At 50.2% G+C, this 16,365-nt stretch overlaps 1 protein-coding gene across 2 annotated transcripts in view; it reads right to left on the reverse strand.

Annotated features, from left to right (window-relative positions):
- The window catches only part of TBC1D8 (TBC1 domain family member 8), a 115,144-nt gene extending 98,779 nt beyond the window's left edge, over nucleotides 1-16,365 (reverse strand). Inside the window, exon 1 of one of the 2 annotated variants that reach the window (XM_058278196.2) lies at nucleotides 16,167-16,365. In XM_058278196.2, the coding sequence (XP_058134179.1) occupies nucleotides 16,167-16,293 (127 nt within the window). In that variant the 5' untranslated portion in view covers nucleotides 16,294-16,365. The remainder of the gene's footprint in view (nucleotides 1-16,166) is intronic. The other variant, XM_058278197.2, reaches the window with a different exon arrangement.

Here is a 16,365-nt window from a genome sequence, read left to right on the forward strand (position 1 = left end):
TATTTGCAGGATTTTTGTGTGTTCCTGGTGGTTTGTTTTGTTTTTATGTCTTAGTCATTCTGAAATCCAGCAGCCCAGAAATACTGAATGAACCTGCAGGTTAGAGGATGGCACTGAGTATCCCAACCTAACAAATCCTAGGAAAGAGCAAGTCTCCATATCTCCTGCCGGAATATACTAAAGCATCGCCATTCACCTAGGAGCTTTTTTTGAATACAGAGAAAAAGAATTCCAAAGGCTTTCCTTTAAAAAAGAGAGAGCAACACATGGTTCTTTCCCGTCTAACACTGTTAGCAGCTTGTGCCTAGTTTAGCACAGGCCAGTTCAGCCTCCGCACCCCTCCCCCGAGACAGTGGGCTTAGGAGAGCCACACCAGCTGACGCGTCTCACGCTTAAAATACTTGCCAGTGACTGCCATAAGCTCCTTCCCACTCATTCCTTCCACGTAATCCTCACGCCCTAGACACAGGCACAATATTTTTGTTTTTGTTTTCTCATTAGAGTAAATTATAGGTTTACAGAAAAATCATGCAGAAAGTACAAGAGTCCCATATACCCACCCCGCACACACACACCCATTTTTTCCTGTTATTAACATTTTGCATTAGTGTGGTACTTCTGTTACAAACGATGAAACATTATTATAATTATACTTTTAACTAGAAATTCATAGTTGACATTAGGGTACTCTGTATGTTGTATTGTTCTATTGGTTCTTTAAATGTTTATTCTGGTAACATATATACAACCTACAACTGTAAAATTCAGTGGTGTTAATTACATTTACCATCACCACCATCCATCACCAAAGTCACCCATCATCCCACACAGAAACTCTGTACAATTTAAGCATGAAGTCTCCATTCCCCAACCCCACTGGCCCCTGGTAATTGGTTTTCTAGTGCCTGACTCTATTAATTTGTACCCTAATTATTTCACATTGTTGCAGCAAAGCCAGGAGTTCTGAACAACAGAGAAACCCAATACAACTCTCGGAGATGTGAAGGAACAGTTTAACTACACGCGGGCCCAGACGAGAGTCAATCTCCAAATTCTGAGCCCCATTTTTTAGTTTTCATAGGTTTATATAGGCTTTTATGTAGGATCAGCATGACTTTTGCTCATTGGCTAATGCATTGCTAGGCAAAACTTTGCAAGCGGGGTTACAGAAGCAGAATGCAGGTGCCAAGTTGCAGGCTGATTTACAGAAGCAGGGGAGAAGTGGTTTGTTAGATTGCAGAAGCGGGAGCAGGAGTTGCTCTTTGGATATTTTCCTGTAAGGCCATGTTTTCATGGGCTGATTTACAAAGCAAGGGCAGGAGTTAGGTATTTTTCTGCAGGGTTATGCTTTTATTTCTCAACAACATGAAGTGAGATCATACGTTATTTGTCTTTTTGTGTCTGGCGTATTTCACTCAATATTGTCTTCAAGATTCATCCATGTTGGCACATGTATCAGAACTTCTTTTTTATGGCTAAATAATATTCCACAGAATGTATGTACCACATTCTGCTTCTCATCCGGGATGGGCACAGTTTTATCCAGATGAGGACATGGAGGTTCAGGTTGGTTATAACCGACACAAGGTCACGCAGCACATAGGAGGAGGAGCTGGGACTCAGCGCAGGGCCACCTGCTGCTCTCAGGCACAGACCACCTCGTGTTCTGGTCCCAGCAGGGAGGCCAGAGCAGCTGCCAGGGCCACACGCTGTGCTCTCCGCTACACCCTCGCACAGCAGGGCACGCGCCGCGATGGGGCCCTGGCAGGAATATGGTGGCCCTACAGCGTCTTCCCCAGCACTTCGCAACTGACATGACCCTCCTCAGAAAATGTCGACAACCCGGCCCATGCCATCATGCAGATCCCTGAACTCAGGATCCCTGGAGAACAAAAGTCTCCCAAGAGGAGCCCTGGCACCTACTGCCAACAGGCCCACTCCACTGCTGGGCCCAGAAGGCCCAGCTGACTTTCTGCAACTGAGCCTGAGCCCAGGAACTCTTTGACTCTCTTATTCAAATGAGCAGACCCCCCAACCTCGGGTTGGTTCTTCAAGAGTGAATCCCATATCCTGCAAGAAGGGCTGCAGAGAAAATACGGGATGATGTGAACACGGCTTCCTGGTGAAACATAGTTTCTACGTAGGATGGTCCACCTGTTGCCTATACACACCACCTGCTGCAAGGTGAAGGCTTAACCTGTCCCAGTCTGCCACCACCAAGGAGATGATTACCAGCGATGAGTTACTTGCTCTCAACAAAGCTAAAATCACCATCTCCAACAGCTGGAAAAAATTTGAGAAGCCGGACCATCCAGCCAAGGCCAGGGGCCCACAGCCATCACTACGCAGAGGTTTCGAAGCATTGACCCTTATAACACTCTCCATGGGCCTTCACCCATCCCGGGGTAAGTACTGAAGATGCCATGGAAAAGAACCAAGATCTGCTACTTCTTTACTTACTAGCTGGAGGGCTAGGAGCAGGTCATTTTTTTTTTTAATATAGGTAGGTCAGAGTTTCATCCCAAAGCGCGAAAAGTCAAAGTACAGAGAGTGGCACAAACACCTTTCCCAGTCCCAACTTTCCTCATCCAACACACGAGGCTCTGACCCACTCACAAGACATGAGGCTCAGAATCAGGAACAAGCCTGAGCTTGAACGATGACGAAGACAACACGAGGCCCCTACTGCAGCTTCTACCGCGCAGCCACAGTGCAAAAGCAAGGCATCCTCAAAAACCTGGATCACCATGCATCAGACAAGAACCGCCAAGGAAATCACGGCACACACACAACACACACAATATCCTTGAGAGGCACTATCCAAGGTTACTATTCCATTAAGTGAAAATCAATAGGCAAAACTGCACACACAGAATGGGCTCGATTATATAAATAAAATCCATGGGTAAAGCTGGGAAATCCACTCACAAAGGTTATCTGTGGGATTATGGGTGGTTTGTCTTTTTATTCTACATTTTCCCCATGCTCTGTGATTAGCGTTTATTTATAAAATCGTGGGAGAAAGTATATTTATATTTGTTCTCTAATTTAAAGAACCAAGCCATGACTGGTAACATTTTTAACTAATACGATCTTGACTATTTTGTTCCTTCCCAAGGATGTAATTCTCAAGGATAGCAGCTCTTGTGATGATGCATTACACAATACTGTACATGCAACCAAGACAAACTTCTGGATCCTACAAGATTTTCAGTGTTAGAGGCTTTAAAATAATTTTTTTAAACAAAATAGTACTCTCAGATATTGAAGGTTGGCCCACGTGTGTTTTTCATCCTGTATATGGCTCACACTAGCACGCCACTAGCCCTTCTCAGTTGTGCCAAATTTTGGTCAATGCATAAAATGCACTTCTCTACAGCTGGGAATCTATATTTGTAAGAAGGTGCTTGTTGGACCAAGCACGAGGCTGAGCAGGACGTGAAGCAACACACCATGGGCGTGAAAACTGCTGCAAAGGAAAGGGGAGTGGCATGGAGTAACAGCCAGTTCCCCCCCCACCCCACCCCCGGTGCTCCCCGACCACACCAGATCACGGCTGGGACCGCGTAACCCGGAGCGGGAGAGTCAGCAAAAGGCCTGTGCGGCGGGTGAAGGGTGTGAAAACCAGCAGACTCTGTGGTTACAGTAGGCGCCACCTGGCTGCAACTGCTACTAGCTGCTTAGCTAAAACTCTAGTAGGGGAACCAGATTTGGCTCAACAGATAGAGCGTCCACCTACCACATGGGAGGTCCAGGGTTCAAACCCAAGGCCTCCTGACCCGTGTGGAGCTGGCCCACACGCAGTGCTGATGTGCGCAAGGAGTGCCCTGCCACGCAGGGGTGTCCCCCGCGTAGGGGAGCCCCACGTGCAAGGAGTGCACCCCGCAAGAAGAACCGCCCATGCGAAAAAAGTGCAGCCTGCCCAGGAGTGGCGCCACACACACGGAGAGCTGACACAGCAAGATGATGCAACAAAAAGAAACACAGATTCCCAGTGCCACTGATAAAGATAGAAGCGCACACAGAAGAACACACAGCGAATGCACACAGAGAGCAGACAACTGGGGGGGGGGGGAAGGGGAGAAAAATAAATTTTAAAAAATAAAAAAATAAAACAACTCTAGTAGTACTCAAAGTATGCCAAAAGGGCACTGGCGTCGCTGCTCTGGACAAAGTATCTCAAGCATCCAGGACACAGGGTTGAGAAAATGACATTCCTGATTTTCAATTTGCCCCACAGCAATCTGTGAAAGCTTTGCATTTTTGAATTTCTTCATCCTGTGATCCTGACAACAAATTCCTTAGAGAGAAAACAGAACAAAATGCGTCCAGGCCGGTGTGCTGTTGTGCTGCAGGTCTACCTTTTTACCAAGAGGAGGCTCTGCTACTTCAATAGCCAGCGCTTTGTTTAGATCGGGGATGGGGCTCACAGGCTCAGCGCTGACCCCTGGCCCCTCGCGGGCCGGAGGGCACCTTCCAGAGCCACGGACGGCCTTGCCTAGGCTTGGAAACACAGGGTCAGAGGCCACCCAAAACAGCAAGCGAGAGAAGGCGGAGGACACACTCACCATAAAGTAATCCCTAACAACAGAACAACAACTCAAACCTTCTTCCTTTCTTTACGCATATTCATGAAAGTATTTTCATCTTTACATAAATATGGTATTTAACTGCTACTGGTCTAGGAAAACTCCATTTGCTAGTTCAAGGCTCCATAATAAATGCTTTCATTTCTGAAGGCTCCTGTAAGGCTTGGCTGTCAACTAACCAATACAAAAATGACCTTGTTTTTATTCCCCAAATCCTGAAATACTACAACTGAGAACAACCCTACAAAACTTCAGGGAAAACTGCATATTGACGTGATATACATTGAGATGGCTGAAAGGAGTGAACAGATTTGGTTGGTACGAGGTGAGTCAAGGCTCACCCCAGGAGCAGAGACCCTCATCCCCACAGAACTCGCCACAAGCCCAGGCTATTTGTGAATCAAAGCCAAGGTGACAGTTTTTGGCCAACTTTCTTGAGGACATGGTCCCTTTTTTGGTACGGCACGGGTCTACCAGTTGCCTGGAAAGTACTCACAGATTATTTCTTGGGAAGCTGTAGGAAGAATAAAATAGTACAACCAGAGAGTCACAAAGGAGCCGAGGGAACAAGAATCCTCTTCAGAGTATTTGGAGATACATTAGGACTTCCCCACAGATCCGGGCAAGAAGCCAAGGAATCCCCCCAAAATGGGCTTACGAGCAAAGAGCCAGAGCTCACACCTTCTCCAGGCCCCTAGAACTAAGGTCTATCAGGAACCAAACAGTCTCTCCGAGAAACACGACAGGATCACCAAGGAAAAGGTTCATAACATTTGTGTGGCAATTAATTTCCTCTCAGCACATGGTATTTTTATGCCTGTTTAAAAAACAAGCAGTCTCCAATGACAAATACATTCATCATCCAAACAATCGAGAGGCTTTCCGGCTGCAGCTCTGCCAAAATCTCTTCCAGCCAAGAAGCGCAATCCGGCAAAAGAGCACCCACTGAGCCCACCGGGGCTCCAGCGCCAGAGTTCAGATTCCGAAAACACAACCCCACATTCCTGAGCCTACTATTCACGACCACTCCTTTCTAAGACTGTACAGGATGAACAATTCAAGAAAAATGGTTGAAAACACATATCCCACGTCTTGAGCATCCAGATCTGCATACCGTTCTTACAGATGTAGTACATACCTGCAAGGTCAGGAACTTGAGAAAACAGCCACATAAACATTCACCCCTGCCGCCACCCGCCGCCCCCCCCAAAAAAAAAGCATCCTTCCCAGAATCTTTATTTCCACAAAGCATGATGATATAGTGTCGTCCATTAGGAAAGACTGTCTACCATACCATTTTTGCTTAAATGTTTATTTCTGTTCTGGAGAAAGTCTCGAGTGAGTCCAAAGCTCCCACTCCCAGTAAACCTCTGCAAAAAGCACCCTAAAAACCACAACCCCTCAGAGTCAGAAATAACTCATGTCAGGCCATCATCTTTCCTGTCCTTACAGGACAGCATGAAAGAGCTTGCAGAGACTAGGTATAGAAAGATGCACTTAGGGTGGACCATGACGCTGCACAGCCGGGAGGATAAGGGAGGCTAAGGGCATTGTTTAAAAGGCCATCCTCTTTCCTTAGGTCAGAGTCAGGCAGGGTAACCAGCATGCACATCTTAAATTCAGAGCCATCCCTAAGACTTACTTGACTTCACAGCTCCTCCTTCATCTCCTGGACATTTTAATTACTGGCATTACCAACAGGGAACCAAGAAAATCATCCTCTTCCCCTAAAGATGCTATTATGTTATAATGCTTTGAGAGTAAGACTTCTCTACCACAAACATCTAGGTTATGCAAATTTGGACTTTTCATAAAAACTTGTTGACCAAATGCTGACTGATCAGTTTTATCATTAAAAAAAAAAAAAAAAAGATAGGGTGCCTTGCCACCAACAGCTTAGCAAATCAGATGGGCACAGTGGACCTCAGCTTGTAAGACCAAGTGGTCTAGACAGAGCTTTATATGCAGACTAAATGAGGCAAAGTAGGTGAAAGCCCTGTGAGAACTGCAAAGCAATAAGCAAAATGACTGTTCTATTGTTACAAACTTAATAAGCAACAAAGTTTTAAAAAAAAATAAGGCTGGAAGAAAAAGGCATTACAATCTGACTGTACTTCCTTAGAGAAAATGAAGATGGATAATGCTAAGTAATAAAGACAGACAGGGTCAGCTGTAGACGATGGCCACATCTTTGGGTGGGCACATCCATAATCCCTCCCTGCAAATCCGGGCTGGAGTCAAAAAGTTGGCCCCAAGCTGGCAGCAGGGAATTCTGAACCCCATGTGTCCCGCAAGATGTGACCTTGAAATGGCACAAGTTCCACTTGTGCGCTTTGCAATCTCTCAGCTCACTTCACACACCACCTGAAAAGAGGAGACCTGGATTTAGAGAAAATACAGGTCCTCAGCAGACAGAAAAGGCCTAGGCGCACGCCCAGTCCCGTAGAATCACTGCAGGAGACGGCAGAGGGGAGGGTCCGACCAGCCTCGAAGAGGCTCTAGGTGACGAGAGGGTCCCACGGCACTGACCGTGACTGTGAGATGAGATCCCAGCTCCTGACTCCCACCCCCAGCGCTTCCACCACTGCCATTTTCACTTTTTTTTTAAGATTTATTTTTATTTATTTCTTTCCCCTCCCCCCCCCCCCCCAGTTGTCTGCTCTGTATGTCCATTTGCTGTGTGTTTTTCTGTTCTTGTCAGCAGCACCGGGAATCTGTCTCTTTTCGTTGCATCATCTTGCTGCATGAGCTCTCCGTGTGTGCGGCGCCACTCTTGGGCAGGCTGCGCTTTCTTTCGTGCCTGGCGGCTCTCCTTATGGGGCACACTCCTTGCACATGGGGCTCCCCTACACAGGGGACACCTCTGCACGGCAGGACACTCCTTGCGCGCATCAGCACTGCGCATGGGCCAGCTCCACACGGGTCAGGAGGCCCTGGGTTTGAACCCTGGACCTCCCGTGTGGTGGGGGGACGCCCTAACCATTGAGCCAAGTCCGCTTCCCTCCATTTTCACTTTTGAGAGCTGAGGACCACCACACGTCCACACACCCAGCTCCGCCGCTCCACAGGCGATGGGGAGGAGAGGCGGATGGTAACGGAGCACGGCGCTAAGCACCGTCCTAGGTCCTCCAGGTGCAATTCTTCTCCAATTACTGCTCCTAAGAGTCTTACTAGTCAGGTGGTCTTAGCTCCATCTTACCGAAGGGGAAACCAGGGCCCCAGGTCATGCAGGTAAAATACAAGAATGCTTTCCTTTTCTCCTTCTAATAGTCTTACCTTTTCCCCAGGACGCTTGAAGAAATTAGGTATAATTGAGGATGTGTTTAAAAAAAATCAACCAAAACCAAATTATCTTTAAGCCTTTCACCCCATATCTTAGGAAAAACAAAACCACCTGAAATCTCAAACAGTTCAACATTAATCTGAAATGCCCCCAAATCAAAAATTTTTTTTTAATGAACTGCAATGTACCTCTCAACAAGCTCCAGTTCTCTTTCTTCTTTTTAAATTGTAATTTCTAATCTTTTTTTTTTAAGATTTTATTCCCCACACACACACACACAATTCTCCTCGTTCCCCTTGTTGTCTGCTCTCTGTGTCCATCCGCTGTGTGTTCTTCTGTGTCTGCTTGAATTATCATTAGGCGGCTCCAGGAACTGGTCCTGGGAACTTCCGGAGTGGGAGAGAGGCGATTACTCTCTTGCACCACCTGAGCTCCCCTGTTCTGCTACGTCTTCTTATTTTCTCTCCTCTGTGTCTCTTGTTGTGCCATTTTGCTGTGTCAGTTCTCCATGTCAGCTGGCCTGTGCGGGGCAGCTTTCCCAGGCAGGGTGGAATTCCCACGCAGGGTGGCACTCCTGCGTGGAGCTGCATTCCCCCGTGGGCCAGCACGCCGCGTGGGCCAGCTCGCCCTCACCAGGAGGCCCTGGACCTCCTGTATGGTAGACGGAAGCCCAATAGGTAGAACCACATCCATTTCCCTGTAATTCTCTTTCTAGTCTCCAGACAACCTTGATGGGAAAAGAAGTCTAGGGTCTCAAGAGCCAGGCTGAGGGGATGAAGGAAGGAGGAGCTCAGGGCGGGAGGCTCAGTCCCGGCCAGCTGGGTACAGTCCTAGCTGAACTGCCTGGCAAGTCCAGAGGCCAGGAGAGATGAAGAATCAAAGCCAAATCTAGGGTCTCAGCAGACGCCGGCCCAGAACAAGGGGTGGGGGGAGCGGGTCTGGAGGAGCTGGGCTGGGCTGGCAGGGGGCGGGCAACCAGGCCAGAGCAGAGCCTCCAGTGGGGCCGGGGTCCACCTATCCTGCTAGAAAGGCCTAAACCCCAGCCAGTAAGAGAAAATAGAACAAGGGGGGCTCTGCCTTCAGATCAGTCACTGGGCCTCTTCCTGCAAACAGAGGGCTGGGGGTCCCCAACGCTCACCCCCTGAGCCTCAGGCATGCAAGGACCAGGAGCGCCAGTGATGAAAGGGGGCCCATCCTCGCGATCGGAAGACCAGAACCCACAGCTGCTGTGGTTATTTTAAGTATGAAAATGAGTCCACTTCATTCCAGCCAGCCTACGGAAGGCTGCGGGGCTGGTTCACAAAGGAGAGCACACGGAAGTGCCTGGAAGCCCTGGCTGGAGCAGGGCTTTGCCACAGCTCCCCGGAGCTCAGTAGGGCTCCAGCGGAGCCGTGAAGACTGGTGTCACCCTGAGACCCAGCAACGAGCCCCAAGGGACCGAGGCACGCTAAAGACGTTCCTGCAGGGGCCGAGTATGCTAAAAATTCGCCTGCAGGGCCCAAGAGTGCTAAAGACACTCCAGCAGGGACAAAGTGTACTAAAGATGGCCCTGCAGGGCCCAAGTATGCTAAAGATGCTCCTGCAGGGACAAAGTGTGCTAAAGGTGCCCCTGCAGGAACAAGGCGTGCTAAAGATGCTCCAGGTGCCTCCATTCCTGAGGAGAAAAAGGAGTCAGAAAGACTTCCAGGCAGCAGGGGCTGCTTACTTCAGTTCTGGAGGTCCTGCCATAGAGCACACGGATAATATGCTTGAAGCAGGCAAGAATCCTAACAGCGCTGAGGCCCTTACCTCCTGGACTAAATATTTCCATTTTTAAGGGTAAAGACTGTAAAAGTCAACGCCATACAGTAAAAGACCACAAGGTGTTTTAAGGAAGTTTTAAAGGATACATGAGGTAAACATACTTAAGGGGATTCGTAGGGTGGACTTGAAAATTGCAGCCCTAGGTTAATTTCTAGAGTAATTTTCAAGCTCCACGGGGAGAGGCATTTTATTTTATACTTGTGCATGCCTAGAAGAGAGCTGGGCGCACAGAGGCACACGGCAAGTCCCTGCTGAATGAACCTCTTCTCTTAAAGTTCAATTACACTCATGGCCTAGCCTGACACTGCAGCGTGTGCACGGATGTTAAAAAGTCCTGTGCTCGGGAAACGGACTTTGGCCCAGTGGTTAGGGCGTCCGTCTACCACATGGGAGGCCCGCGGTTCAAGCCCCGGGCCTCCTTGACCCGTGTGGAGCTGGCCATGCGCAGTGCTGATGCGCGCAAGGAGTGCTCTGCCACGCAAGGGTGTCCCCCGCGCAGGGGAGCCCCACGCACAAGGAGTGCACCCATAAGGAGAGCCGCCCAGCGCGAAGGAGGGAGCAGCCTGCCGAGGAATGGTGCCGCCCACACTTCCCGTGCCGCTGAAACAAGACGCAGCAAAAAGACACAGAAAACAGACAACCGGGGGAGGGGAGGGGAATTAAAATAAATAAAAATAAATCAAAAAAAAAAAAAGTCCTGTGCTGACATGTGTACAACTTGGAGAGGGGTGGGACGAGAGGCTGTAGACCACCTGTCCTGCTGGATGTGGCAGCTGAAATCCCAAAGACTTCAAATCTCCAGATCCCAGGTTATAAAAATCGCTGGTTCAATGACAATAGCCCAGGGTGGGTAGTTTCAGCCTCACAAGAGTTATTTACACAAAGCTTACCAACAGGAACTAACAGCTGGGCTGGCACGGCAGCCAGACTACAGCTAGTCCATACAGCAGGCAGGGCTGGCGTGAGAAATAGCCACAACACTTTTTCTAGGATTTATTCCTGTTTCCTACAAAATTTCCACTTCCAAGACCACAAAAACCATGTCTCAAGCGGGTCAGCTCATCTCAATTCTACCTCAACGTGCACTTATTCAACAGCTATTTATCAGAAGCGGTCCAGGGGTGAGAGCCGCTGTGGCGCTGGAGCTAAGCGGGCAGCAGGTGGCCCTGCACCCTCCCTCCCTGTGCTCACTGTCCGCTTCCCTGGGCACAGATAATGCCACGAGGAGGTGACATTATCCACCCTCCAGAGAAAGGACAAGGGTGGAATGAGACCATCAGGGCTGGCGGAATTCAGGCTGGGCAGGGGTCAGGTGAGGCACCTCCGGTTCAGGCTGAGACCTGAACCGGAGAAGAACTAGCCGGGCAGAGGGGAGGGGGAGAGCCACCCAGGGCAGGGGGGTGGCCAGGGGCAAGGCCAGGGACCTGCAGGGGAGGGGAGATGGTGGAGGCAGTGGAGGGGCTAGGCCAGGCAGCACCCAGGACGCTGTTAAAATAAGCTCAAGGCTGCTTTTTAAAACAACTGATTCAAGTTAAAAAGCTAGGGGGTGGGAGCGGATGTAGCTCAAACGCTTGAGCGCCCGCTTCCCATGCAGGAGGTCCTGGGTTTGATCTCCAGTACCTCCTCAAAACCAGCAAATGAGAAAACCAACTCTCACTGGGGAGTGGATGTAGCTCAGGGGTTGAGCGCCTGCTTCCCATGTATCTGATGGTCCTGGGTTCAATCATCCGGACCTCCTGAAAAAAAAAAAATTAGAGAGAAATCTGTCCTGGAAATTGTATCAGATGTGCTGCTCTCATTTTAAATAAATTCCTCCTTTATCCAATGCCACCAGAACGTCCAGACAAGCTCAGAAAACCCTTATCCATTCACTTCTAGTGAATGAGTTCTTCAAAAGCTACAAACCTCTCCATCACTGTCGGCTATCCCTAAGGAGCCCTAATTATCCCGAAATGGCCAGCCTCCACTGCCCCACCGCCCACGTATTTGTACTTCATATTATTTCCTGAAGTGACACAGCCAGTGCCTTGTTTGATTACCTAATTACAAATACACTGCCCTTATTATGCGCTCATTAAATGCATCCGTTGGAAACACCTAAGCCTTTATTAATGGCTTATCAGCCCTTTAAAAATGTATCAATTTTTACCCATATAATTGGAGCACTGCTATTTTTTTCCAGTTTATGCTTCAGAATTGTAAAGACGCCAAGGAAAAAACGAACAACTCCTTGATTTGTGGAAAACTCCTTTATTTATGCTTTTGGAAAATAAGGGCCCAAGCATGTCAGACACAAGAGTCAGCATTTGAGGAACTCTGCACAACTCTGCAGACTTTCCCTGTTGGCAGAGGTGAGCTCCACCGCAAGGGCGGCCACCTGAGCAGGACAGCTGCCGGGGTCGGGCAGAGAGCGAGAAACCCTGCACCTGCGCGGCTGTGCCCATCTCCCCCTCAGCAAGCCCCGCCCCCCTCGGGAAGCCACCCCCGCTCTTGGGGACACTTCCGAAGGCAGTGGACCATCACTCTGTGCTGCGTGAGCCCTCTCACTCCTGGGGGGTGCCACGGGCAAGAGCCCCTTTACCCACTAGGATTTAACTGCTCAAAGAAGCCCCATCCCAAAGGCTGCAAAATGACTTTCCTGGGGCAATTCTCAGCACAAACTTCCTATTTAACGACTTGACCTGTTCGTTATCAAAAATGCCTTTTCTCACAGATAAATGGATGTTCCTTATGCCCTCCATTACAATGCAAACTTCCTTCCACCTTTTATCTAAGAAGCCCTCTTGTTATCCAATTGTTGACCTTTTGGGGAGAATAACTGCAAGATTATACTGAAATGTCCATAATAAAGCACTGGAAAACAAAATCCTTTGGAGGGGCAAATCTGGTGGTGATATCTGGTCTTTAGAGTTACATTTAAGGGAAACGGACTTGGCCCACTGGTTAGGGCGTCCGCCTACCACAAGGGAGGTCCAGGGTTCAAACTCCGGGCCTCCCTGACCCATGTGGAGCTGGATACATGCACTGCTGATGTGCGCAAGGAGTGCCCTGACACACAGGGGTGTCCCCCGCGTGAGGGAGCCCCTCGCTCAAGGAGTGCGCCCCGTAAGGAGAGCCACCCAGCGCGAAAGAAAGTGCAGCCTGCCCAGGGATGGCGCCGCAACACGGAGAACTGACACAGCAAGATGACACAAACAAGATGACGCAACAAAAAGAAACACAGATTCCCGTGCCGCTGACAACAGAGGCGGACACAGAAGAACACACAGCAAATGGACACAGAGAACAGACAACTGGCGGGGGGAGGGGAGAGAAATAAATAAAAATAAATCTTTAAAAAAAAATAAAATAAAGTTACGTTTAAGTCCCTCTTTTATGTGTTGCAGAGAAATCGGGGGGGGGGGGGGGGGGAAGGGGGAGGCTGTGATGCGGTGTTCTCTCTGTCCACTGCCTCCCAAACCCTAACTTCTCCTACTCTTTGTTCTCCCCGAGCCGACTGCACTTTTATCACATGTATTCCCATGGGTTAGAGACTCTATACAAGTGAACACTGCATAACTTCACTTCCTCTCCAGGGTAGCAAAATCACTTCTATCAGGGAGCTTTAGAAACCGCTCATAATACTGAATGAATTCAGCTGCACCACATTCTAACAGGAGGAAAAGGGTGCCGCCTTCCTTGACTGCCCCAAAGCCCAGGATTTCCTTCTCCAGAGAGGTCCCAGGGGTGGTAACGGCTGCCACGGCAGTGTGGGCTTTTTCCACTTGAAAAAAAGGATCAAAAAAGCCGGGAGGCGGACGGGTCCGTTTCCCACGCAGCCCCCTTCCAGCTCTCCCCGCTGCTCAGGCGGCCAGGAAACGAGGACGCCTCGCCGAGAGAGGGCAGTTCCTGTCCCAGGGCTCAGGAAAGTAAGTCTCTACGCCCACCCCACTGTTAAGAAAAAAGTGGGGGGGAGCACGCCTCACCCCTGTATTTACCAACAAACGTCTACCGACCGCACGCTGTGTCAGGCACCGTGCAAGGTAAAATGCTTGCCCTCACAGAAGAGCCATTCTAGTAGAAGGAAACAAGGGGCAAAATAAGTAAGTAAATTACATTCTATATTAGAAAGTGAGAAAGAGTTGTGGAGAAAAATAAGGCTGGTGAGATATACAGGGAATGTGTGTGTGTGTATAGGAAGGCAAATTAGAATCCTCAAAGAAATGAAATGTATGTCTAATGGGCAATTTTTAAACATGTTATTCTAAAAGGAACAGAGGCCTCATATGCTTAAGCATCTACTATCTAATAACAAATCCAGCATCTCAATGAAAGATACTTTTTAATTACTGCTCCCTTACATTTCCTTTCTGATCCCTCTTAGCCACCCCTACCTGCTTCCCTCAACTCCAAACTGAAGCCAAGAACCAGCCAGAATGCTTATCAATTTAGCTTCCATTGCTGCACCATTTTCAGAGAGAAACACATTCTCAATATTAAACCCTTGAAATAAACTGCTAAAAATCTGGCAAGTTAGAATCCTACATCTTCCACAAACCACCACCACCAAGAACTGCCCCCTGTGTTACCTCGGTGCTGATTTTACAACATTCACAAACAGCCCATTAAGACGAGACCAAGGGCAGCTGTGGTAAGTCAGGGTTGTTCAACCTGCAGAGCAATGCTGTTTGCCTCCTGGTTGAATGCCCCAGGGTGTCCGGCTACCCAGAAGGTAATCAGTCTTTCATAATCAACAGGTTCGATGTCTCCAGGAAATAAGGCAAAATGTCCTCCATCCTCTTTTTGGGGGGCCATGGGGAAGTTCCTCCTTTTTTTGTGTAATCTTGCTGCCTTTAAAAATAAGACACTTCTGTATATTTGCCTTAAGCCGAAATCAAAGTATACAACAAGTAAGGCCAAAACTACAGGTAGGGAAGAATATATGCCACCTGTGTGATCTTAAGGGCATCCAAGACAGACTCTGGACTTCAGAGCCAGGAAGTCTCCAGAAGGAAAGCTGGCTTCGGCCCCTAGCAGGCATCACGCATGAGGCTTTGCCTTCCCCGTCTGGACCCACCTCCCCTGCTAGATGGTGAGTAACGGGCCTCTCCGCTGCCGTGCCCAAAGCAGCCGCACAGCGCATTCTACAGATTCAGTGTGCAGTGAACTAAATGAATGAATGAAAATGTGTGCCCGACAAGCTGTCCTTTTATTTCCCATTTCAAATCTTCAGATCCTGTCCCTGTTCTCCACAAAGGAAGCCCATTTATAGGCCAGATTCCGTGTACAGTGCCCTCAAAGAACTGGGGGACAAACCCTCCGCTGGCCTCTCCACACCTGATGTACCGGGCAGGGCGCCACCACCTCCATTTCCCCAGGGGCCGCCTTAAGCTGCTCGGGGCCGACCAAGGCGCCTCGGGCCTCCTGCCTCCCCCGCCCCCACCCCAGCAGGCACACCTGCTGCCCGACCTGCTCCACTCCTCCCGTGACACAGGTCACCCTCTAGCCCTCCGCCCGCCGTCAGGAATTCCTGACAACTCCTGCCGGCTGGCCGCGGCTGGAAGTCTGGTAACCTCTAACTAACCCAACCGCTGCTCACCGTCCAGGTCTAAAGTCCACTGAGGGTAACTCCCCTTGTCCTCCGTCCTGCTGTTTCCCCACCAGACCCTACACCACAAAGACACAAGAGCAGAAAGGAGACACGACAATTAGCTCAGAGACCACAACAGGGTCCCTGGAACTTTCCAGGCCCTGCTGGGTTATAACAAGGGATGTGATGGTAAGATCTAAAGCCCCACTGATTTCATATTCCGAAATCTGAAAATCTCATATAGATCCCCTAAATATTAACACAACTGAAAAGGTCTCAACACATTCTGACCTCTTTAAACAGGTGTCCTAGCTAATTCAAGCTGGCTTCAGTTCTTCCAAATGCTTGTTTTTCGGAGTGTTTGGGATCAGAACTTTTTTTTAAATGGTCTCTTTTACAGAAACTTTGCCAAGTCAGAGTTTTGACCTCCTATCATTCCTTGGAAGAAACTGAACGGGAACAAAAAATCGCTGCCGTGGTCCATCTTGCTCCTAAGATCAGGAGCTTCGGGGTTCTCGGGTGCCTCGGTTTCCCCTCCAAGCACGGAGACGGTTCCCGGGCCGCCCCGACCAGCCCCCGCCCGCCCGGGCCTGCTGCGTCCCGCCTGCAGGTGGCCGCCAGTCTCCAGTCGCGACACCACCTGGAGGCGCCGGCCAGTCCAGACGGCGGAGCCCGGGGCGGCGGGTGCGGGGCCCGGGGCGCGGCGGCCTGAGAGCCCCGCGGGCCCCCGCTCTCCCCGGCCGCTCCGGCCAGACTTGCCCCTGCGACGTCCCCCGGGTCGGGCGGCCAGGGCACCTGCCCCGCCCGCGGGTCCACCTCGCCCCGGCAGGGCCCGAGGCGCGCAGGAGCAATCAGGGCCCGCCGTGGGTCACCGAGCCGCCACCTGCGCCCCCGCCCGCGGGCTGGGGCCCCGCGCCCTTACCCGTGAGGCGGCCGCCCCCGTCGCCGTGCCCGCGGCGCCGCTGCAGGACGAAGTAGCAGTTGCTCTTCTGGGTCACCCAGAGCTTCAGCGCGTTCTTCAGCAGCACCTCCTCGGGCTTCAGCCACATCGCGGCGGGCCCCGGGCCCCGGGTCACATCACCCCCGCCGCCGGCCTGGCCAGTCCCGTGCGGGAGGCGGCG

The sequence above is a fragment of the Dasypus novemcinctus genome, chromosome 17, assembly GCF_030445035.2.
Source record: "Dasypus novemcinctus isolate mDasNov1 chromosome 17, mDasNov1.1.hap2, whole genome shotgun sequence".
NCBI classification, from domain to species: Eukaryota; Metazoa; Chordata; class Mammalia; order Cingulata; family Dasypodidae; genus Dasypus; species Dasypus novemcinctus.